Below are 15,081 nucleotides of genomic sequence, written 5' to 3' on the forward strand. Positions count from 1 at the left end.
CCAAAATCCCACAGAATAGCTGAATTCAAAGTAATCATGTGGTGTTAATATGAATGCCATGCTTACAGCAGGTGCATTTCCATCAGAATGAACTCTGCAATATTTCTAGTTTTAGCAGTATTAACTATTTTAAGTGTAGGGAATCTCTTTGGAAATGATACTCTCTAAAACTAGAATTAACACTGTGTTCCCACTGTAGCATGTACAAATATACAGTATACTGTTAATCTTTGCTAAAAAACCAATCCTTGTGGGTACTTGAACGTCTTGTGAATGTATAGCCTTCATTTTCTTTAGTACCCTGATGCTTAATACAGGTATAGCAAACTGATGTCAGAACACAACTATTTTTTATAGTTAAAAATGACAAAGAATAAAGAGAATTGTCTTTATTTTTAAATATTAGTAACACCGCACAAAACAATTAAGTGGTACTTAAGTGACAAACAAAAACTGTTCTCAATCTTAAATTTCAGATAAACCTAATTTAAGTACCCTAACAATCTGCATACGGTTACATTTTCCTAATGCAAGCATCATATGCTAAACCATCCAAATATTGTAGATTACCAAGATTTCTCATATTTTAACAGTCATTCTAGAACAGCAGATTTTACTTCTCTTTAGCATCTTCTTTACATCGTGTGCATTGCTACATTTTGTAAATACCAAGGTGAGTGAATTTCTCCAGGAAATTTGGGTTTCCAACAGTGCCAGGTTTAAGTCAGTTACATCACCAACATAAAAGCAAAAAGAGCAGAGACAAAAGAACAAAATGAAAACATGTCTGATAACTAGTATTCATAGGTTAAAGAGAAAAGGCAACCCACTGGCAAGGAACATGCAGGAAAGTAGTTAAGACAATAGAAAGATTCTACTTAGTGCTCAGTTAAAAGGTTAGGAGAAGCAGTGTGACATGCACATAGAACAATTATGGGAAGCAAGGAAGCAATCTTGCCAGACTCAAAATATTTCTTTTAAAGTGAGGAAAATGTTTCCAAACTTAAAAGTTTAGTCCTGCCATATAACTGTTGTAAAATATACTTTCCTCATGTGTGACTGACATTCTAGATATATATTTCTGCAAAGAATTACTTGCTAGAATCATATGGAACCTGAAAACGTGTTCAGGATCTGAAATCACTCTGCAGAAATCAAGTGTAAATTTAAAGTAAATTAACATTTAGATAATTTGTCTGGAGAGACTTTGTAGAAATTGAAAATGATGAAAAATACAAGGAATGATTTCACTCAGTGACTCACCAGGAGTCTACCATGCATAATGAATCAGTATGAATATTTACAGGAGACCAGAATCACACTGGCTTTCTTAAATCACCAGATGTAACTTCAAAATGCAACATAAATGTGACAGCATATTTAAATCATCATAACAGAAATAATTTTTTCTGCCTAGGTTAGAAAAAAGTTAATGTAAAATGCAATTATGAAGTTTACATACTTATTACTAGATTGTTTCTTAAAACTAGTTTCTAAAGGCTTAGTCCTACTCTCACCGAAGTCAATGGGAAAGCTTCTATTGATTTCAATAGGAATAGGATCAAGGTTTAACTCAGATATGTTAACAGGCCTGAGGATACCAGAAGGAGTAGACCTAAAAGAGACATTGTTACAACCCCTTATATCCTAGAGGAAAACACAAGACTACAGTAGATCTAGTTGCCGGGAAGGAAGAAGTAAGTGATTCTGCAAGATTTTCCAAGTTTCAAACACAATGCACCTCTAACCAAGATCAGCCTACTTTGAAGTCCCCAGTCTGACTGGCAAAAAAGCCACTCTGTGCTGCTAAAGGGTAATACAGTGCAATTTTAGTGTAGTTTTAAACACGAGTCCTCTTCCTTACTAAGAGTGTATACAATCAAAATAAAATATACACAAAAAAAGTGTGCTCAAATGTAACAACAACATATGGTATCATTGTAAAGGTACTGAATATCGGAGGAGTCCATTTTAGTGATTCCCTTTGGTTGGCTTCTTCTTCTTCTGTTCCTCTCTCTGCTTCTGCTTCCTCCTCTTGCTGCCTTCTTTATGTCCTGAGGAGATATGGCTTGTAAAACACAGTTCATAATATTCAATTGACTTTTCCTTTATAAATGTACACATTCTCTGAATGGTTTAGATATTCTTTCAAGAAGACTTGGTCTAATTTGGTTTGTTTCTTTAGTTACCAGTTTCACTAAGTCTAATACAAAGCTAGGAAAAAAAAGCTTAGGTATCTTTGAAGTTTGGAAAGATGTAAAAACAATCAAAAAACTTCAAAGCCATTCAGGAAGAGCCTCAAAAATAAAGAACTTACAAAATGGACACAAAAATAAATAAACCTAGAGTATATGCAGACAGTGCTATTGCCTATTCACAGCATTTGAACTTACCATAGTACTTGCACTGTCTTCCTCATTCTAAGGATAGAAAATAATCTTGAGTAAGAACGATTTGCTATATGTTAACATTTACTGGAGCCCACTGTGTATGCCGAACATCAGTCTGTGCATGCTTCATCAGCTAAACTAGGTGGATTTATATTGTATGCCTTGTGCAAGAGAACAAGGATTAGATATCAGAACTAAGCTACTTATAAACTCAAGTAACTATCTAGCTCCACTTCAGAGGAGCATATGCAAATGAAGTCTTTGTTTTTGCAGCACCTAATATGCTTTTTCCCTGATTTCTCCATCAGGCCATGTGATCACACTGCAAGAGTGGCCCTAGCCATTGTATCAGCCAGGGTGGAAAATCCTTTGGCCCCACTTCCACCAGCCAAGAAAAAGAGGGCAGCCAGAGTGGAGCAAAAAGGCGAAGCAGTACGGCACCGCCTAGAAGTTAGTGCCTGGGATGACTGCCCTGCTTGTCTACCCCTAAAACTGTCACGGTCACACTATCCCATGCATTTAAGGGAGATGTGAAAACCAGAATCATGTATCAGAACCCACCTGCTTCCTCTCAAACTTTGGGTAAAATGGAACTGTCTACCCAGGCTTTTGTTGTGTACATCTCACCATGGAAAACAGAACCATCTCCATTCAAGTCTAATGAATTCTATTAATTCTAATCTGAACTAAAACCAATAGATTTAGACTGATGTTTACAATTCCCTTCAAGATTTATTACACAAAGCTTTAAGAAAAAGAACGTGCTTCTAACTCAGCAATACTGTTTCACTGAGCAGCAGCATGATCTGGTGGACAGGGCAGACAAAACAAAGTCTCACCACTACATATCAGATATAGGGTTGAAGAGGGAGAGTGGGATAAGAAGGATAAAGCACCAGACTGGGAATGGGGAGACTATTCTGATCCTGATTTTGCTAGTTAACTGCTACGTAATCATGAGCAGATCACTTCATTTCTAAATCCGTTTCCCTCATCTGTAAAGTGTGAATAATGATACTTCCCTACCTGTGTGCGTACTTTGAGGTCAACTGATTAAAAGCACTAAGTAAGAGCTAAGTAAGTAAGTATTAACCATCGTGCTTTACAATCTCTCTTGTGAGCTCTATCCTTAAGTCCTCTTAAAAGTAGAATGCCTCTTTAAATCAATGGGAGTTTCGCCCACCTCTCAACTGCAGTACTTAAGGGAAAGTTTCCAGCTTTAAGTCAGCAGAACGATACAGTATTCTTTTGGGCCAAATTCACTTCAGGAACCAGCAGACAGCTTTTGAATTTGCTGGAGTTGAACCCATTTATGCCAATGGTGAATTTGTTCCTTGGCTATTATTTCAGCTCCTACACTGTGTACAGCAGCATTATTTCATAATATATGCTTAGTAACCATAGGATTTAAGAAACTGTGCTCCTTATTTAATATTCTGCCATGTGCTATTAGCCTGGGCAAGTTAAAGAGGAAACCAGTTTTGCTATTTAAAGGATGAGAAAAAACAGCAGTGTTCTGAGTGGAACTTGGGGAGACACTGACTAAGCTTTTCCTATTCAAACGCACCATACCACCTTGATGTCCACAGATGTTGCCACCAGACACAGGTTATTGAACATGTGCTTACTCCTAAGAATGAAGCACCATCAACAACACTTTGCTTCATGTATTAAAGTAGTTCACTCTGAAAATCAAGCCCCTTCACCAACTGCACTTGACCTACAATTGTAAAAACTCCTTGAGTTGCCTTATAGCTGAATGCAACAGACCAGAGGGATCTTATCTCAGAAGGGCACTAGCAGCCCTCTTAGAATAGAGGAGAGAAAACAGTGCAGAATAAGGTGGTCAGGCGAAGAATCTCCTATAAAAAAGAATCAGTTAGCAATGGGCTGAATTCACAAGATTTCCCCTTTTAATGAGAAAAGCAAAATCAATAGCATAATTAGCCACTCCAAACTAGTCAGTTTAATGACTATGTTAGCAATGATATTCTGAAAGAACCATTACAGCCTAATGATTTACACCCTAATTCTCATTTTCCCTTCACAAAAGAAGGTCAGTAATTCTGAAGGGGCTTTTACATACAGGTGACACTGATTCTACATGGCTTTTAGAAAAAAATCCTCATTCAAAAACATAGGAAGGAACCCTATATCACTTAACCAGGATGCAGACAATCCAATATAAGTTAACTTGTTGTATATGGATACAATATGCTTCATTACGTAAATAATTGACCAAAACTAGCGCTAAATGTTAGAATAGATGGGTACTAAGGAACTGAGACTGACAGCAAGATCTCTGACTAGTCTCTGGAATGATCTCTCACGGGAAACAGTGACATTTAAAACTAAACTGCCAAAACACTACAATAAGGACCATTCCTGGAAAGACAGGACTAATGGGTCTTCTCCATTTCTAAGCTTCTGTGATGAAGTCCTTCTCCCCCGTCAAAGTGGGCCAGAGTCTCTGCTGGGATAAATCCACGTCGCTCCACGGATAGTGGTGCTATGGTCATTTGCACCGCAGAGAATCTTCCCCAAACAGACAGAGTAACTCCTAATGAGACAAGGTGCTCAGCCCTTTAACTCTTATACAAAAAGAGTCCCACTGACCTTCTCAACTGAAGTGTATCTAGTAATCTTCAATGGGATGCAAGATTGCCCCCAAAGTCAATGGAAAATGAAGTTATTTGAATGACCAAGCAGCAGAATTTAACAGCAGGCAGGCAGATTACAAATCGTGGTGAAATGACGACACTGCTGCTTCATTAGTTAATATTTGATTAATTTGAAAAATATTTGTCTCTGGAGAGTCAGAGACAGTCAGTAGCCAACAAGATGAGAAGTCACACAATCAAGATTTGGTGAAATTGGCTCAGGGTTTTTACAGTCTCTCTTCAGTCAAATAGTTTGTTTTGTGGGGGATCAAGGGGGAGGAGAGGAGAGATAAAATTCTCACATCCCGAAGTGACCATGGTACTTTTCTAAAGGTTAGGTATTGCAACACAGAGATTACACATGGATAGAGAGGCTGTAAAGGTGGTTTGTCAGAGCTTCCCAAAGCCTATTTAAAGACAGATGGCAGCCACTAACTTGGTGCTTTCTTGCTTTTGTCAACTGACAAACAAACAGAGCCAGGTGAAGCAGTCCAGCCAATGTAACCATCAAACTGTGACCCATTTCTAGAACCTGAAACCTTGGTTACATGCCACTATCTCCTCACCTGTCCTTTCTACTTCATGCCCCACCTGTACCCACTTCTCCACAAAGCTTCCACCTAATGGAAGACTTCAAAAGACTGTGAAAGCAGTTTTATCCTTAAAACCTACTGAAGTAAAACTGAAGCTTTCTGACTTCAAACAACCCCCCCTCCCCCCATTCCCATCAGGGATCAATAAATCTGGCAGCCTCTTCACTGCGTCCAAGGCTGCCTCTTACTTTAGTCTTTCCAATGCTCTGGGTCCTCCATTTAAGTGGGCTTCAGAGCACACAATGTTTCTGAATCTCTAGAAGGCATGAGATAGATGTATTTAGTCTAGGGCTTCAAAGCACATCACACCCTTGAGAAGCAACAAGGAGTGATGTATGGACAGAGTGTTTACCTAAATATACTAGTGCCCTGCAGAGAGCACTACTACCCAGCTCCCCTATGGTCCTCTTCATCCTGATAGAATCAAGTGGGGGGGGGGGGAGAAGGAGGAAAAGAGAGGCAAAAGTAGGAGGTGCTGAATCCTTTGCTCTGCTAAGACAGCAGAACTGTGGGATGGTGAGAGCAGCCCCATTCCCTCTCCCCTCAGCCCGCAGAGAGGAGAGTATGCCAAGTAGATTGGCAGCCAGCAATAAGGAACAATACACTCAGCAGGCTGGTTTCACTGCCTGTAACTAGTACAAAGTGCATCCCCTAGAGCAGCTTCTTTACCTCTTCCTGCCCCCCAACCCATTGTGGTCAGCAGAAAAGAACACATCCTGATCTTTTTACTTTGGCTTTACCACAGAGAATCTCGGGGAGGCAGGGTATGGATGTGAATCACGCTTTCCTCAGCTCCAGGTTGGCAGCATTGCTCCCTGGCTGCTGCTACAGCCTGCTTGAAGTATGGTAGCAGCTGCTCTCCTGTGTGGGCAGAGGGTGGGAAGGTTAGCCAATGGATTCAGTCACTGGCTCACTGCCTCTAGTCCCAGAGAGAGAGAGACATTTAAGTACTGCTCTCAGACTCTCATGAGGGTGGAATCCCTCTGCACAACATCTCCCCATGAAGTGAAACAGCAGTGGCTCAGTTCTGCACATAGGGCTTCCTAGGCTGACATATGACTGTGTGAGGGGCAGAGGCGATTGGCCTATAAAAAGAAAATATTTTCTATTATGCTTTAAAATATATTTGATTAAGTCCAAACTCATCAAATGCTAACAAGGTGTGATTTGAAGGTTATCATTACTTTATTTTGTTCACACCTTCCTATGAGCCATTAAAGCCCTCACCTCTAATAAGTTATACCACAAACAATAATTTAGGTATGATTTGATTCAGAGAGACATTGTAACACCAGGAGGGTGTTTAACCACCTGCATAACACAGGCCATAGAATTTCACCCACTAATTCTTGCACTAAGTCAATAACTTTGTTGAGCTATAGTGTATTATTTAGGAAGACAATCTTTATTCAAAGACTTCAACTGATAGTGAACATACTTTATCCCTCGGTAAGTTGTTACAATTGTTCACTACCCTCACTGCTCAAATGCTGCACCTTATCTGTAAGCTGAGTTTACCTAGCGTCATCCTTTGAAGTAATTTAGCGTCACTTAAGTTAAACAGGCTTTTAAGCAAAAAAGCTTTAACCACCTATTTAGGCCTTCCCTTTACATTCTTAACTAAGCTACGGGTTACCTATTTTTCAGTCAGCCTAGCAGAATTGCCATGAAAATGTAATGACCTGAACAAAAAGTCTACTTGCCTGCCTTTTGCAAAGATGATACTGCTAATGAAGAAACTCCGATTTATTTTTTTTTAAACTCACCCTGGACAAGCAGAAGCTTGCAATTCTATGCAGCTTAGGAAGCCCTACCCGCACAAGGGACTCAACATAGTGCTCCATGGGGGACAATTGTGCAGGGGATGCCACCCTCATGAAAGCAAGAGAGCAGTGCCTGAAAACAGCTCCCTTTGAGCCCAGGCCAGGAGGCAGCAAGCCAGTGACTAAATCCACTGGCCAATTTTCCCACCCTCTGCCCACAGAGGAGTGCAGCTGCTACCACATCACATGCAGTCTAGCAGCAGCTAGGGAGTATTCATTCAGCTCTACCCCTGCCTTCCAAAGATTCCTGGGGTTAGGTCTCCATTCCCACCTTCTTCCCCTCCCCCACCCTCCCAAAAACCCCTCCAGCAACTCTGCTCATGCAGCTTGCCAAACATTTTTCCATCCATTCTACAGCTGAATCGAAATACCTTGGTAAATTAGAGAGTAATAAGTTGGGGGTAACATTATTTGGTGATTTTACTACTTAGTAACATAATTCATGATATTTGCAAAGAAAGAGACTGCATTGTGGATACAGTAAATTCTAGGAGCTTGACTTCTCACGTGAGGAATCCATGCCAGAATTAGATCAAGATTAGTTAAGCTAGGTTTTTTAAATGGTTTCGTTTTCAATAATGCCAGCAGATGAAAATGGGTGTTAAGTAATGAATGGATTAGGGTTTAAGATATAGGTTAATACAGGATACTTTATCACTCAAAAGGGAAAACACAAACCTTGCAGTATTAATTTATAAGTTAAGAACTTTTAATTTATATGTATTATTTACACACTATTTTTAACAATAAAACATTTAAACCACTTCACTAGGCAACTCAGCTTTTTAAAGTTCAAACTCTGATATACCTGGAGAGTATTTGGACTTCAAACAGTTCTATAACCAGAATAAGCTCATTTGATATTTGTGAGGTAAATGTGGTTTCAACATGGATTTCTGTATTCTAAAAGGCAGCTAAGCCATCTATCCACTAAAAATCATTAGTAATGTGAGAGTTAACACATTTCTATAAGAAGGCAACAAGAAGCTGATAAAAATGTGAGTGCAGATTTGTTCCATCCCAACACCTTTCACACAAACAGAACATAATTTGGGTTACAAATTGTCCCACTGAATGGGAAACTCGCACTTAATTTCTCCCAACCACACTTATCACGGATTTTTTTTTTTAATTTGCAACAATCTTGCACAATGGCCACAAATCTAATCTCACTTTTGAAGATTGTTTGAAGTTATTTGGCTTCAACAAAAATAGTTAACTAAATTATTTTACCTTAGTCTTATCTCAGGCGTTGTGCTGCAGCAGTGGTTCTTAAACTGTGGTCTGTGTCCCACTGGTGGCCTATGGACATTTGTTGGTGGTAACATTGTGCTAGCTTCTCCTCCTCATTTCAAAGCTGATTGATGTCAATGGTAAAACTTTCATTGACTTCAATGGGCTTTGGATCAAGCTCTAAAAGATGCCAATAGTACATTAGATAGTTTCTTAACATTTTTCCATGAGAGCAATTGATGTAGCTGCCACACTGATGTCTGGGATCCCAGCCAGAGTGGAGATCATCTGCATAACCAAGGATGTGAGGGGCAGCAGGTGCACACAGAGTCCACTTCCTATCATAAAGGCTCATTATGCAGAGGTTTATAACCTAGTGGTAAGAAATGCATTCTTGGCTTAAACTTCAATTACAAAAAGTCTTAATGGAGAAGGGTGGGAGGTTTTGTGTGTTTTTTGAACTTTGAATCCTATCATGTAAACCTACAAACAGCTTATTGGGCAATCATGGTCTGCCAGGGGAACAAGCAGTAGCTGTAAAATACTTACAGAATGACAGTGAAGTCCTGACCCCACTGAAGTCACTGGCAAAAAACTTACTTTAATCAGTCAGGATTCCCCCCCACCCCAAGTCCTTCCATCTGTTGAATGAATATGAAAAAAGTGGCAAGGGATTATATGAGAGATGAGAAGATTCTGTACAGCAGACAGTGACCTATAGTTACATTAGTCATGTTTAGGTCTGTGTGCACATATACTTGGGACTAACTTTAATTACAGCCTAATGGACATAGGGGTGTAAGGAGATTTGCAACTAAAAACTTTATGTAAATGGTGTTAAGGTTGCAACAAGGAAATTCAAATGTTTTGTCAGAAACTTGGATACTGCTTAGAAAATGTTCAGATCCCATTCCAGTTAGAGGAAATGGAATCTGAATTCCCTCAAAGGTCAGATCTAGGGTTTGGGAAGTCACAGCCACAGGGACAGCCACACAATTCAAATCCAGATTCATTTCAGATCTTCAGCTCTAGGGTTTGGTTCAGACTTATCCCTAGAAGAGTTTTTGCTACATCATATATACACATTAAAGGCCCGATTCTGCAGTCCTTATGCAGGCAAAACTCCCAGGGATTACAGGATGCCAGGATCAGGAAAAGGAGGTTTCTCAAACATTCACTCATTTCTGCCGATTTCCCAATCTAAAGTAATTCTGTGTTTGACATCTCTTGGGCTGCATGCAAGACAATGTCACAAGCAGAGGATCATAGGTGGAGACACAGCAGGAGCTGAGGCACTTAAGATAGGTTTTTTGGTCCATCAGTGTTGATGAGCAGGGAAATCGGATCCATAAATAGAAATATTTCCGCCAATGTCTTGGGTATTTTTAGGGAGTCATCACCTCTTCTACTAGGCCCTATTCAAGTTCATTTGCTCCTTAAGGCAAAACTCTTGTTGAAAGCTATGGCAGTGGGCCTGCTTCAACATGGCCAAAATGAAGGGTCTTTTTCAGCAACTAAAATCTGCTGACCTTGGGTAGGCAAATCTCCAGCTAATTTTAATAGGGGTTTTGTCTTATATTGTGCCGAGGACAGCAGGGCCAGGTTCTATGCATGGCCAAGGACTTGCTATTCAGACAAATTGAAGTAGTCAAATGGATTTTGTTGTCCTAGCTACCAAACTTATTGTAGCCATAAATATTACAGGAGGCAAGAATACAGGGGGATCTAATCAGATCTAGAATCTGATGGTGACAGGATCACATGGTCAAAATTATGGCAAAAAGTATCCCTGGCAATTGTTGGGCTTCCTTATTTACCTTTGGAGGCTGCTCAGTTCTCAGCACTAGATATCAAGATGCACAATCCATGCAAAGCACCTTTGGTATATCCATGCTACAACTGGGAGCCAGCCTCCCAGCCTGGGTAGACAGACCTGTGCTAGCTTCATTCATGAAAGCATACTAAAAATAGCAGTGTGGATGTTGCAGTGCTGATGGAGACTTAGGCTAGCCACTCAAGCTTAGACCCAGGGAGCTGGAGAGCCCGAGCCACAATGGTCACACTGCTACTTTTAGCATGCTAGTACAAGTCTACCTGGGCCAGGAGACTTGCTCCCAGCTGCACTGTAGACTTCGGCCTCAAGGAATTCCTACTTCCAGAAACAATACTCAGTTGCTGAAGTCTGGACTTATTCTCATATGGGGAAGGAAAACCAAGCAGTTTATTTAAATAAATATGAAAGCACACTGTGATTAGTTAAGGACTTCCTGGTCTTTAAAGGCAAAAGGCATGGATATTTTTTGATAGCATTACTTTTTGCTATTCCTACAGGGTCATACTCACCCCCTTTTGGAGGATGTGCCCTATACAGTCAGGACATTTGTGAATTTAGACTGAATTGCGGGACACAGCTAGTACAGAATGAAAGCCCACAAGCTGGCATTCGTTACCCGCTGGGGAGCTAGCATTATGTCAGTATACAGCAATGCTTTCTTTCTTGGGTTTTTGATTCTCTCTTTTGACTAACTGAGTCATTTTCTATACATTTCTCATTAACCTTTATGTGCACACCTGATGTATAAAAAGGGGTCTCCAAGCTGCTTGTAACCCGAGCTCTATCTTGTTCTTCCACCTCATCGTTATGATAGGCATGTTTGGGGAAAGTGGCAGGCTTGTGGGACTTCGGGAGGCGGATATTGGTAGACTGGAAAGGTAGGGCCTGTTGTCCTCTACGGCTGCACTCCTCAGCAAGAGCTTCCTCATCTGCCACACCTGAAAAGCAGACAAGTCAAGAGAAATGAGCTGGAAGCACATCAAGGCTTTAGCTTAACCTGAAACAACTGGAAATCAGGCTGGAAGTCAGGAACACTAAGTTACACCCTGGTATTGACAGACTCAGTCTGTTGCCTTGAGCAAGCCATTTAAATTCTTCATGCCTCAGTTTCTCCATGGTAAAGACAGGGATAACATTACTCTCTACCACTGGCCCATGTTACTGTCCTCTGAGCTACTGCACAAAGTCTGGGAATGTCCCCTTCCCCCCTCCACACACAGAATCTTACTACAGTGGACCCACCCTGCCAGATTCTGGTGGACAATCAAAATACTTGAGCCCGAGCAGCAGAGCACACAAGCTGAGCCCCACTGTACTGATCAAGGGCTTTTTCCTGGTTTCCCCTGCTGCAGCTGAAAAAGCCATCCCACTACAGCTCTGATTGAGGCCTCCACAGAAGGGGTAAGCACTGCAGCAGAGAGAAGCAAAGTCTACTGCCAAGAGGGAAAGAGTCCAGTTAGGCTGACTCCAGGGATGAGAAGAGGGTGAATTTGGCTCTCAGGAAGGAAGGAAGGAGAACTGAGACTCTGAAACCGAAGAAAGAAGTGGGAGGAAACATCAGCAGGAGGGAGGAAATAGGGTTGAAGAGAAAGGGGGAGAGAAAGAGCACGCATGCGCACACATGAGAAGAGAAGAAACATGATGGAAATAAAATGAAGAGTTCAGGAAAATACATAAGAAAAAGTCGTACCACTATGGGAGTTCAAGTGAATTTGCCTTGCTGCACTAGTTGTGGCAACATCAATACAATAAAGCAGAGAAGTCAGCCCCTTCTGCTGGAGCTACCATATCAAAACAACGTTAGCAGTAAAAACACTGATAGGAACACAGTACTGAGGGAGGAAAAAACCCTCAAACAGGAACAGAAGGAAAAAGGCACAGAGAAGCTAAAACCTATAATGGGAAAGAAAGCTGACGACCCGAACAACAGTTAGGAAAAATACTGAAGGAAAAGAGGGAGGTAAATAGGAGACAAAGGAGCATTTTTTGTTTAACTTTTTAATAAAAGTTACTACTTTTTACTTGATCACTTAATATTTGATTAAATGTGGTGTTTTATATGCATCAAAACTGGCATGTCACATTCTGTAAGTTTTTTCCACACTATTTCATGTATCAGCTACATAGGGATGGGTGTGTTGCATTAGTTAATGTCTGGAAAATACTTTGAAGATAGAAAAGCACTATGTATGCATTAAGCAATAACAGTAATCCAGGGTCAGTTGTTATCCAGTTACCTAAGCAACTCTTGTGTGCTTTAAAACAGTCCTGGGATACTTACAGGTGGAAGGATTATGCGATTATGGTTTTCTTTTTAAACTCATCGTTGCATATGGAGTATTACATTTAGGGATCAGGAAGAGGAGATGGGGTATAATTTTTTACTTCTTGCATAGGACAATTCAGCTCTCAGCCACATGGAGCAACTAAAATCCTACGTAAGTGGCAGATGTGTTTATCATACTTGTATTTAAGTGACTAGCTTGCCAGCAGTTTTGAACATATACCAAGTTATAGTCAGGAGTATTATAGAGGTGGCAGAACTGATCTGTCTATGCTGTACGATGTTTTGGTTAGGCCTTGGCCTCCTTCGTAGATTTAACAGTCAAACCTCCCCCTATTTGAAAGGCAAGCAAGAGGGAGACACAAAAGAGAAACTGTGTAAAAAAAAGCCAGGTATTTCCACATGGAGGTGCAACCTGGCTGTGCCTGTTATATTGACTTTAAGAGAACGCAATTGGCAAGCTGTTCCCTAACGTTTTACTGTGCTGTCAAGAGAAGATCCCTGGCAGTATGGCTTCACCCAACAAATTCAATGGCCTCGATCCCATGTGGAGCAGAGTACCTTCAGCTGCCACTGCTATGGAAAGCAGCTGAGAGTGCTCTTCACTATGCAGGATCAAAGCCGATGAACAAACATTAATTCAAATCTTTAGCTTCCTGCTGGAGAAACTAGAATCCTTGTGAAGGGTTTCACGTCCACGCTATCATGTGAGATGCTGTCTATGCGGCACTTGGCATGGCACTTTACACATGTATCAATCTCATTACACCAGGTCTGTTAAGAGGAATCCTTTTAAAAAATGGTAAGAATAGAAAATCAAACTTAGTGGAAAAGTCCAATGTACCAATTAAGCTATCAGGGCAGATCAAGGGAGTTGATTTCCTAACAAATTACTTTGCAAGCTTGGTAAGAGATTCCTCCCCTCCTACAGGAGCACAGCTCTCCCTTTGATGTACATCAAAATTCTCCGGTGCACATTTATAGTTTATATCTGAAAGCAGATGCACATATTAGAAATGTGCATTAGCCATTAGTTGTAGGAGTTTTATGTTTGTACCCCTTTCAGGAAAGGCTGCTTCTTACCAGCTGAAATGAAAATGGACACTATTGTAAATACTGGGGTAAGTATTACATTACCTACCTATATGCTACACAAACATGGACAAACTGAATTCATTGAACTATTCCAGCTAGGACTCAGTCACACCCAGAATTCCAGAGTTTTGACTTTTATTGAGCCAATATGAAGGAAGAGTTTGAAAGATCCAGAATTCAGAGTACTGTAATCTCACTACCCGAGCAGCACACTCCTCAGCATGATTTTGTGCGCAGCCTCTTACACCCTAACCCCCTATCCAGCAGTTACTCTCCCTTCTTTCTGCATGTGGGTGTGTCATACAGATACTGCAGCTCACTCCAGGAACTAGCAACAGCACTAAAAAGCGTTTAACAAAGCAGCAGAAAAGTCCAACAAGTCCTCTTGGCTCCAGGCTTATAAAATGACATTTCACACACACACACAAAAGTTTTAAAGTAGACTAAAGTATTCTGAAAGATGCCAAATGCCCTCAACTCCCACTGAATTCACTTACATTCTCAGCAAGAGATAGGCTACAACTCTCTGGCTTCTATTGAATTCCACAGCAGATCCTCTTCCTATTAGACCTCAGTTGTACCAAGTGCTGAAGGATGGTCTTTAGTTAAAACGGTAGCCTTGCATCCAGGAAATCTGGGTTTAATCAATGTCTGTGCCAGACTGTGTGACCTTGGGCAAGTCACATACTTTGTGCCACCATTCCCCATCTGTAAAATTCTCTTTATCCTTATAATTTAGAATAAGCAATTTGGGAAGGACCATCTTCAAAGAGAACACTGCCTAGCCCTTGAAGGTCTTTGGTTAGTTCTTTTAGGTGCTATACTGTGATACAAACATTAGGAGATTTCTCTGGTACTTATTCGGGCTAGGGAAAACTATATAGCCATGTCAAGGGCATGTGAGTATGCTACTGCAAACTGCCACAGGCCCACTGAAGCCAGCTGATTTCTCAGCCATGCCAGTTGCTGTGTACCAAAAGTTGCACACAGAAAGCTTCCTAATACCTGATCTGCCAAAATCAAGTCAGCAACACAAGACAGGTTTCAACCTGTCTGGGGCTTATTGGAGTGATGCAGCTGCACCTGAAGCACAAAAAGGCTTAGCGTTGCTGTGGAAAAACAATATGAAATACTTAGGCATTGTCAGCAAAGAGCAAAGCCGGTAAGGG

At 40.8% G+C, this 15,081-nt stretch overlaps 1 protein-coding gene across 4 annotated transcripts in view; it reads right to left on the bottom strand.

Moving 5' to 3' along the window:
• Positions 1-374: 374 nt before the first annotated feature.
• The window catches only part of DNAJB6 (DnaJ heat shock protein family (Hsp40) member B6), a 97,999-nt gene continuing 83,292 nt past the window's right edge, over positions 375-15,081 (bottom strand). For 3 of the 4 annotated variants that reach the window (XM_077808361.1, XM_077808363.1, XM_077808364.1), the window contains 2 exons: positions 11,271-11,471; positions 375-2,054 (listed from right to left, as the gene is read on the bottom strand). In XM_077808361.1, coding sequence (XP_077664487.1) covers positions 1,972-2,054; positions 11,271-11,471 — 284 coding nt within the window. In that variant the 3' untranslated portion in view covers positions 375-1,971. Of the gene's footprint in view, positions 2,055-2,393; positions 2,421-11,270; positions 11,472-15,081 lie in introns of all 4 variants that reach the window. The other variant, XM_077808365.1, reaches the window with a different exon arrangement.

The sequence above is a fragment of the Eretmochelys imbricata genome, chromosome 2 (assembly GCF_965152235.1).
Source record: "Eretmochelys imbricata isolate rEreImb1 chromosome 2, rEreImb1.hap1, whole genome shotgun sequence".
Classification (NCBI taxonomy): domain Eukaryota; kingdom Metazoa; phylum Chordata; order Testudines; family Cheloniidae; genus Eretmochelys; species Eretmochelys imbricata.